Source organism: Telmatherina bonti (assembly GCF_933228915.1).
Source record: "Telmatherina bonti genome assembly, chromosome: 2".
Lineage (NCBI taxonomy): Eukaryota > Metazoa > Chordata > Actinopteri > Atheriniformes > Telmatherinidae > Telmatherina > Telmatherina bonti.
The window spans coordinates 34,909,568-34,920,180 of NC_136620.1; the positions used below are offsets into that span (position 1 = coordinate 34,909,568).

The 10,613-nt window shown below is 38.7% G+C and overlaps 1 protein-coding gene across 1 annotated transcript in view; it reads right to left on the reverse strand.

The window, feature by feature from the left end:
• Positions 1-8,809, reverse strand: part of furinb (furin (paired basic amino acid cleaving enzyme) b) — a 97,634-nt gene extending 88,825 nt beyond the window's left edge. The window contains exons 1-2 of the mRNA XM_079253980.1: positions 8,518-8,809; positions 277-556 (exon numbers count right to left, since the gene is read on the reverse strand). Coding sequence (XP_079110106.1) covers positions 277-453 — 177 coding nt within the window. The 5' untranslated portion in view covers positions 454-556; positions 8,518-8,809. The remainder of the gene's footprint in view (positions 1-276; positions 557-8,517) is intronic.
• Positions 8,810-10,613: the final 1,804 nt, after the last annotated feature.

The window sequence follows — 10,613 nt, forward strand, 5'->3', positions numbered from 1 at the left end:
GTCTGTCAGCGTGTTCGGGCATCATGCATGCCCCAGTTAAGCATAAAGAAGTTAAAGTGGTCACACTTCAGCAATGTGCTGCAAAAACAGGATGGTACGGAGGAGCTTTTATGTTTAATGGGATTTAAACAATGACGTCACCCATTGTACATACATCCATACAGCTGTATGGATATTGTCCATGACAGAGTGATATGATAAGGTGGAAAATTTACAAGATTATTGCAAACATTAACTGCAACAGCAATAAAAAAAAAAGTAACAAGAAGAACTTACACTGCCTTGATTGATGAAACCATGTTCACTGGCGATGCGGTCAGCCTCCTCTGGTCCCCCGTTGATCTGGACAGCCCAAGTGTTAGTGTAGACCTCTGCTGTGTCCGTCCACTTTAGTGCAGCTGTCAGCAGGACAAAACCTGTCCATAGGAGCAACAGGGCCACCCGGGCATCCATTAAAAGGAGAACTTGTCGCAGAGCGGTCTACTCTTCTGTCTGTCACCGTTTCCCAGGCAGAGTGGGGCTGCTCTACCTTACCGGAGCAAAGTAGAACAGAGGCCTAGAGATGAGGAGACAGGGCAAGCTATAAACAAAAACATGCCCTTCTTAACTGGATCACTCTTAGGCCTGAATTACCTACTTTAGATCCATTCAGACACAAACAAAACCCTGGAAATAAGACACACCTGCAGAACTTATCATGCAACATATGTTGCAACGTGTCCACTATCAGACTATAAAAAAAGAGAGATCTTAATAAATGGGCAGAGCAGAAATATTACATCAAAACAAAGACTGCCAAAAACAAAATTATTTCCCAATCCTCATTCATCATTTTCAGACCAGAAATGGTAATGTATGATAATGATATACAGTCAGCATGTTGCTGCAATACAGGAAGAGCTCCAAGCAAACCAATACTGCTAATGGCAAAAAAACAGAAACAAAGGGCTACTGGGAGAGACAAAATCCAAATTCTCATTCAGATAATGCTGTTCATTTCAAAATAATCTGGGATGTAAATTAAACCAACCCCTTATTAGGCATTACAAAATTACATTCAGCTTATTTTAACTGAACAGTATAATAAGAAGCGTGATTATAAATAAGCTTTATTTTAACAAAGGTTTAAACAAAGTCAACACCATGGACCAATCTGCTGCCCTTTGATTTGTAGCTTTCAGTCATAAGAGAGGACCCTCTAAGTCACTTTTAAAGAGGAAAGCTTTGAGGTAAATTAGGAGCGTCAGTGTAAGAAGAGAAATAGGGTGTTGGAATCAACTAAGTATATCAGTTCGGTCTAAAAGATTAGGAGGAGGGAGATGATGCAGAACTAAATGTCTGTTCTGCCTCACTGCTGATGCTATCAAAATACCATCAATGTGCCATTCAATGGGTCAGTCACCGCTACTCCATAAACCTTTGGAATGAGACAAGGAACAGTGTCTGAGTGCCCAAAATGTGAGCCAATTTGTCAAAGTGGTGAAAATCACTTTTATTGTTTGTATAAGAGGCTTGAATTTGAATTAAATTAAAACTAGACTTCCAATTTAAAACATCATAAGTGAATAGAAAAGGGGAATGCCATTAACTGTCTGATTTGGCGTTCCAGATGACGACAGTTCATCAGATGGCATAATTATGACTAAATTACAGACATACACTAACAATTTTTACACAATGAAAATTTTTCTTTGCCAGGGCAAATCTGTATGTCAGCCTACACATACATTTGGATGTCAGGGCTCTAGGAGTGTGTATAAGCTTGAAAGTTGCTTCTGTCACAGTTATCACAATTCTCAATAATCACAGTTATGCAGATGATGCACGGCTTTACGTGTCTTTGACATTGGATGACTGCAGTCCAATAGACTTTCTGCAAATAGACACCTGGATGGACAAGAATCTTCTACAATTAAATGAAAACAAAACTGAGATGATTCTGTTTGGTAGCAAAGAGAAGAGAATCAGCGTTGATAAACGCCTGGAGATTCAGGCTTTTAGCGCCACCAACTGAATCTATAACCTTGTAGTTTTATGGCACATTCACATCAGCCTTTTTGATTCTGTTTGCTTGGAAAGTCCGCTGTGTTTGGGAAGCTGTGAATGTGTCAAACAAATACTAATTTGAACCAAAGAAACAGACTCGCTCTGCCAACAAACGCAGGTCTCGGCGCATTTCATATAGACTAAATACAGGAACCGGACTACAAAAAAAAAAAAAGTTACTTCCTGCATTTAATGTAGCATTGCATTGTGGGTAAATACACAGTGATGACGTTAAGAATCCTCTGCCTCGTCTGTTGTTCATACTGCGATCATTGTTGCAGTGTATTTCTGCAGTGTACTTCCATAAGACAAAATAAAAACCCAAAGCAGCGACAGATTTGTGCTCTATGTTTAACTCGCAACAGTTTTCTTCTTCACGCCGATCTTGTCCTCGCTTTTGCTAAATATTAGTGCAGCGCCACCTTAGTTGGGAATGGGATTGATTATTGTAAAGGTTTGGTGTGTTTGAATTGAATTAAATTGTAGCGTGAACGCGATCTCTGTCTGATGGATACACCCCTTACAACTGAACCAAGTCCCCAATTGGACCGAGTCTAGTGGCCTACCCTGATGTGAAGGCATCGTTCATAAACTCAGATCTGACTTTCAGCGGCCACATCAAAGCTGTCACAGCTTTTTATCAAGTCAGAAACATTAACACAATTAGTCTCCCAGAAAGACCAAGAAATCTTCCTTTCAGTCAAAAGGATATGATTTTAAAATGGTTTACAAATCCTAGAACAGTTTAGACCCAAAATAAATTGTGTATATTCAGAAAATATAAATGAAGCACAGCCTTTCGATACAAAGATTCAGGTCGGCTAGTTCAGACCAGAGTCCAGACTGTTAATGAAATCTGCATGTCACCTTAACCTTCATTCATTTATTCATTATCCTAAACGCTTAGTCCAATAAAGGTTCGCAGGGAAGCAAAGCCTATCCTAGCAGGCTTTGGGCGAAGGGCAGGGTACACCCTGGACAGCTCGCCAGTCCATCACAGGGCGGCACCTTAACTTATTTTATTTTTAATTTATGATTTTATTGGGATTTTTGCCATTTGTTGTTATATTTTATGCTTTCTTTACACTCTTTTTTTTTTTTTTATCTTTTCTGTAAAGCACTTTGAATTATCTTGTACATGAAATGTGCTATTTAAATAAACTTGCCAAGTATTTGAAGGGTTATCCGCTGAGGAACACATAAAACCAATAAAACAGCTGAACCATCCTGGACAAAGGTTGCAGGGGCTGATGGGGACAAAAAACTATGAGAGGCCAAAACAGTAGCAGACGTTCACATACACCTGGAAATAGGAGGTCAAGGAACTCGTTCCCCACAGTGACAAACTGATAAATCCAGGGTCCAACAAGCAAACTGCTGCATTTTGACATCAAGTGTTTTACTGATGATTTATTCAACAATCAGAATATGCAATATTCAATATGTGTTGAGAAGAGAAAAAGCTAACACTGCAGCTATAGTTATTGCTTGGCATTCAATGAGACTGATAGTGATACTGAGACATTACATATCTGTGGTTATACTGATACAACTAGCTTGTGAAGGTACCTCTCGGGTGAAATAGTAACTATCCATTTTTTTTTAAACACTGCTAACTGCCAAGCTAACCGTACTGCGAGTTTGTTTTTGATAGTTAGCACAAACCATTTAAGGTTTTGGCATCTGGTTAGGATGCCTCAGAGAAATGTATCCTTTGTACATTTCCTTCTGTTAAGAGACCCTGCAGTACACCTAGAATTTGCTGTAGGGATTGTAGATCACATCTGTGTTGGAAGCGCTTCACGAACCGCCACCCCATTAGGAACTGGGAAGTATATGTGCAGAAGGGTGTGTGGAATACCTTGCTTCATCTGTTGCCATAGTGGCACAGTCTAGGTTAACTAAAACACCGTCACCTGTTTTTATGTACTTTAATCCCAAGATGACTGATTTTATTTTAGTATTGTCTGTGGGGAGGAATATTATCTCGGCTGTTCTTGTGATTTAAGTTGTCATGGATAGAAAGACTGTTTAATCAACAGTAACACCATGCATGCTGTAAAATTCATTTTTACAAAGAAAAACGTCTAAAATTAGTTTGAGTGACATTTTCACTTTTTGATTAAACTAGGCTGAATTTTCCCAAGTTTATAATAGATGTTTAACTAACAGACATAAAAAGAAATCATCTAATTTTACAGGGTAAATCAGCACTGACTGTTAATATTTGTGAATATTGATTTTTTTTTTTTTTTTTTTAATATGATCTACTACAAACTCATAATAACTCTAGTTTTTAAGTGAAGTTTTAATACAAACTAATTTGTCAAAGACTGCCAATTTCAGCTAGATGTTTCAAAAATTGGAAATCTTCCTTCCTTTTCCCAAAGAAATCCTCCCAATTTCTGGTAACTTCCATGCATCCATGGTGTTAAAGTGGAGAAATTTAAGAAAGCATATGTGGCTTTACAGATACATTTGGAAGTGGGTGTGATTTAAGCGCATCAGGAAGGGTGGTGGAAACATGACCAGAGGCTGCCAATCTTCCCGTGGAGCAATTCTTCTGAGCTCATTAGATGCTGTACTGAAGCCACAAAAACAGGGGTGTGCTGTCACCGCGATGGCTGAAAGTGGGGAGGAATGGATAGAAGGGAGGAGGAAGGAGGGGAGAAGGAGAGAGAGAGGGGCTCCCTCGCCCTATACGGCATTGCGGAAGATAACGAGCACATTATAACGCAACACTCAAAACACCTTCACTCAAACACTGCCTGGAGACGAGTTAACAAGGGGCTGCTTACTCTTACAATATACATCAAAAGGCCTAAAAATGAGATGAAACTTTACCCTTCAAACCACAGGAGAACCGAGACTTTAGAACAAAAACTCTAATGAAAACAACAACAACAAAAACAACACAGTTGCATAACTTCTATGGAGATCAGTGCCACGCTGGAATTAATGTGCCTGTGGAATTGCAGAGGTGGATAAGTGACCTGCAGTATGCTAAAATAACATGAGAGCTTTGAATTAATAATTCAGAGCCTTCTGTTTTAAACTATTGAGAGGCCTCTCAGTGCGCGCTCATGCCATGATAATAAAGAGGGAATATAATTCGGATCAAAGATTCCACTTTTTTCCCCCTCACTTTCTAAAAAAGAGGAACAGCATGAAACAGACCATTTCTTTCAAAACGCTCTGCACTGATAACTAGTCTATAAAATGAATGATAAGCATCCTTTTGTCTCCCACACCGTCACCGACAGAGGTGTGTGTGGTGCCTATCAATGGCCACTACTCAACAACATTGAGAAGATGGTGAGAGATCAGGGATGCGCTGCACACTGTTTGTCAATTAGGATTTTGATAACCTCATTAAGCCCTGAGGCAAAAGTTTCCGATGAAGGCATGCGGATTTAAGAGGATCTGGAAGGAGTCAGGCTCCATTGTCATCCAAAAGGAAACATATGGAAAAGTAATTTGTGAGAACATAAAATAATAAATATAATATGAATGTGTTGTTTATGTAATTATAACTATGGTATCCTTTGCTGATCTTGCAGGCATGAATAAAATAGAGTAAAAGATAGGAAAAATGGTTATTACTATGTAGTTTAAGAAAGTAATATTAAATCTTTTTGCACTTAATTTGTGTTTATTTCATGCCAGGTTATTTAAACATTTAATTTCACATCAAGCTTGCTGTTGTTTACCTTCATATGTTGCATCTAAAGCTGCTGTAAAACTTATATATGGTCATTATTCCACCGCATTTGATCTCAACAAGTGTCATCGGCTGTATTTCCAAGCAAATAAGATTTTGTGCATTTAGGCATTAAAAAGCTGGGTGGAAAGACCAAAAATAAAGAAAAAATATTAATGGAAAAAAAGAGAAAAGGACAGCCGAAGCAGTCGGTTCAGAGAGAAAATGGTGATGCACAAAGATTGCATGACTTTCTGATGCACACAGGGCAGTAATGGCAACTGTGCCAGAAGCACTAAGATGTGACTATTTTCCTCAAAGTCTCCATTTCTTTTGTTTACTGTGCTGTCTGTCACCAGGCTTCATTATGTTAATTTATTCTTGGTTTGTTTTCTTCATATGAGGTCTGACTGGCTCTCTATTAATTATGTAATTTTGTCCCCCCCTTTTTCTGTTTTCTAAATTCATTTATAATCCAAAGGACATTTGGATGAAAACACTGAATTTTCCACTGCTCCCTAATGATGACATCTGAAGGGACTCTTGTCAAGCTGTTTGCAAAAGGAATGCATAAGCCTGAAAGCTCCAAGAAATGGAAATGATTATTTCCTTCTGTGTTCCCATGAAAAAAACAAAACAAAATAAAACACACAACACAATACCGCAATGATATCAGAGCAATGTGTTCATTATTGTGCGGCTTAAATGTGGCAAAATGAAGAAAAAATAGACGGGTCACATCACAAAATTTGAATACTGACTTCTAAATATCTCTGATATTAGTTCCTGGAATTATAACAGCGTAAAAGGCATCATTTCCAGAATGATTTTAAATGCAAAAAGAAGCAGAATCCATCTTATGACACCCTGTCAAGCACATTACCAGACAAGCAAACTGCCAATTTCCTTTTTCTCCACACATGAGGAAAACACTCAACTCCCAGCAGCTGAGGAGAAATGTCACACGAGCATTTCAAATAGTGCAAAAGTGATGTAGCTAATAAAAAAAAAAAGGTTTGCTTTTAGTTTACTTCCTCTGCATTTTAGCACCACTCAGGTGAGATGGGATTCATGTGGACGTACCAGCAATTTGCATTGGTGATGACAAACACATGAATCCACGACAGACCATATGCAGCGCTCCAGCTCTATTTCAGGCAGCCCATCAGCCAAATCAACACCCACCATGTGCTCTGGGCTGCCCTCTCACAGAAAACCAAGGCACACAACCGAGCTGTAGCGTTTGTGAAGTAGCACTGACAGCCAAGTATCCTCTCCTGAGAGGGGGAAAATTGTTCTGAGTTAGAGTGTGATCGGAGAAGCAGAGGCATGTTGTGCCCTTTCACGACAGCGATGAACAGTTAGATGTATGTGGCGTGATGATGATCTGAGACACAAAGTGAAGCGAGTGAGAAGGCACCGAGTCTTACTAAAAACCTGATCCATCCTATCTCCCACTAGCCATGGCTTGCAGAAATGGAAAAGCCTGATAAAATGCTGCATGGGGAAGCAGCAAAGTGTCCAGGAGAAGAAATCCATTGTATAAATAATGTCCCATAGAGAGATCCAATCCAGTTTTAAGAGCCATCTCAGTCTTGGCATCCTTCCCCCTATTAAACTCCCCGTCTTCCACAACACTCTCGGCCCTAGTTTACAGATGAGTTATACTATTGATAAGTTTGTCTTTTCAGTTGTTTTTCCTCCACCGCAGTCCTGTTTTATTCACCTTATATAAAATATATGCTGAATTAGCAGTAATTTATTAATCAGGACTGTGAGCGACAAACATTTTGAGCTGCAAAGTTGGTATTTTAGGGCTGAGTTCGTCCAACATCCACTGATTATACAAATTTACGTCCAAATCCTGGTTATAGTTTTGAGCCTAACAATGAAGAACAGAAAATATGAGCTTTTCTGGGTAATTTTTTTAAGATGGTAAGACGGCGTAATCCGGCTGAGAGGGATGCTCGGAGCTGTGCTGCTGCTGGTGACCTTGACTTCCTTTTCTCGTTGATATCCCGGTGGAAATTAAAATAATAACAGCATTTACCTCAGGGCAAGATGGGATGGGGTATGTCAGCCCAACTACACTTTCTTTCAGCTTGTTTGTTCAAACTGAGCCCAAACAGGCACAAATATTGTATTTGATGACAGTGTGAGGAGGTATAGTGGTCTAAACAATTTCAGCCTTCCCCGAGGGGCAGAACTAACTAAAATATATTACAGCAATTCTCTCCCTGCACTGATAAAAGTACTTGATGAGGACTTTACCTTATTAAGGCTTCAGGGTGTATAAATGAGAGAAAAAGATAGCCTAAATAGAAGGAAGAAAGACAAATAAGGCTGGAAAGTAGAACATAAATCTGAATTAACTGAGTCAAATAAAACCTGGTGCAGCAAACAAGACTGTAAATACAAGTGGTAAAACAAATTTCTTACCCACTATTAACTTCAGAGAGGACGCTGAATTTGGGTTTTATCTCGCTGAGACATATTCCTTCAGCAAAAAGAGGCTTAAACAACAAAACAAAAAAGCATGTCACACACACTCTCACACTGGGAAAGGATTCATGTGGCTGGGAGGAATGGTGAAGTCTGCTGGCAGCGCTGCTGAAATGCTCTCCGCAAATATTCCCATTGTTCCCACCCACACTCCCACAGCTCCCCTCCCAGATTTTTTTTTTTTTTTTTTTTGACACACCAAACTCGAGCATGGTCATAAAAACTAAAATAAAATGAGAGACTAATAAGTTGTTAATCGTAACAGATACCTTAAAAAGTCAGATGCAAGCAAAGACCGAGACGTCATGCCTCCTCATCCTCTTCCTCTCGCTCCGGGTGGAGACTCTCCTTTCTCCCGTGCTTTGACTTCCAACTTTGCATTTATTTCAACGCGGCGCGCCCTTTACTTACTCCAGGAGACCAGCAGCGATGTTACCCGCACGCACCCATATTTCCCCACAAAAGTCCTGAATTCAACTAATCTGTCTTGCCTTTCATTCGCCCACAACTTGACAACACCATGGTTAGATTTTTACCAAATAACTTATATCGTCGCACCAATTTTCTTCAAGAAAAATGTTTTACTCATCTCAAGTTGCTCATCTGTCAATTCTAATATGCCACCATTAATTAACAACATCCGTGGAATAAACTGACAGATAGGGGGAAAAAAAGGAAGACACTACGTGCCGATACAATGTAGCGGTTCACTATTGGATGGAAATAACAAACATCCACAAACCCCTTTCTCCAGGAAATACGTCACGTTTCGCACCAAATAGATCCCTGTGTGTGCTTGATATGTTTTACCGTGCTTCTCCAACGGGGCGGCTCGCTTTCTCAAACTCTTAAACCTCAATAAACAAATATAAATTCAAATTGATCTTCGTATTATTTAATCTTGATAACTCATCTTTTCAATAACTTTAGAGCAAAGCATGACTCTAAGAAATGATACATTTTAAAAAAATAATTTCCTCATGAAAATTGGTCATTTAAAAAAAAACAAACAAAAAAAACATATATAATTTCACATAAATATGTATTTAATGTCTGGCCAAGCTTTTTTTTTTTTTTTTTAGATTTTAGGTTCATATTGATGCAGGGACGCTGCCAGGAATTTGGGGCCCTATAAAGGCAATAGCATAGACCTCACCACTTGATCGCAAGTTTTAGATTTTGGTTTTTGCTTCAACTGCTTCAAGCTGACAAAAAAGAGAAGCTTTTCATGGGTATAACTAAGATCTAAGGCTGTGTTTAACCTTTTATGGGGCAAGTGACTATTTTTTATCACTTTTTTTCCTTTCATATTCAGCATGAAACATTTTTTTTTAATGTATCAACAGAATGGAGGTCTTGGTTCATACCAGAAGGACAACTTTAGGTTAAAATTTCTAATTTGAAGGTATTTCTTTGAGTGCCCTATAAAGGGTTAAATCACAGCGCATACATCTAACTAGGTTATTTTGACATAAATGGTTTATCAGTTTAAATTAATGTTACATTTTACTACAACCTTTGAAAAACGTATTTATTATTTTTAATGAAGGTTTATCAAACCCTCATCAAGTATCATAATTTTCTGATAGTGTACAGGACAGCTGCCTTTACTGCAAGCAATATGCATACTACTGTTCATACTGTACATATCTGCACGTCTACATAAGAAATTACTTTTACCTTTACTTTTATTATACATTATGTATATATGTTAATTTCTCTGCATGCCCTTACCTTATTTGTAAAATAGTTTTACATAGCTGTATTTCTAGTTTTATATTATTATTCAGTGTTTTTATTATTATTTTTTATTATTCAGCACCTTATCACCGAAACAATTCCTAGTCTGTGAATAGTTCAAAGACAATGACAATAAAAATCTTTCTGATTCTGATTATTTTCTTATATAGTTTGTACATCTTTTTGGGCCCCTATCAAGTCATGGGGCCCTTTGAATCTTCCTAACTTAAGGCATAGTTTCTGAGGTTTTATCAGGGCACTGTGATGTTTTTGTCCTTATCCATGGATTCCGGGTAACACCTGTTTGGAAAACAAACATACCTTTAATCCCGTCAACGGATTTCAGCGCTATGCTTGGCCGCCATCTTGTGGATAGTCAGCGAATTTACACACAGAAATAAAACCTCAAACCTTACGGTAGAGGGGGCCATAACTCAGACCTTACAGCCTCACTCTGACTTGCATGGTTGAGTCTACCCCGTTACAGCATGGTACAAGTGAAAACCACCCCGCTGTTAACACGGGCCAAAGTTATCCCGGAATAAGGACAGCACGCATGTGCCGTAAACCCGGATGTAGATATTTCTGCTTGCGTCTGTTCCCATTTCTCCAAGTTGTGGCAAAA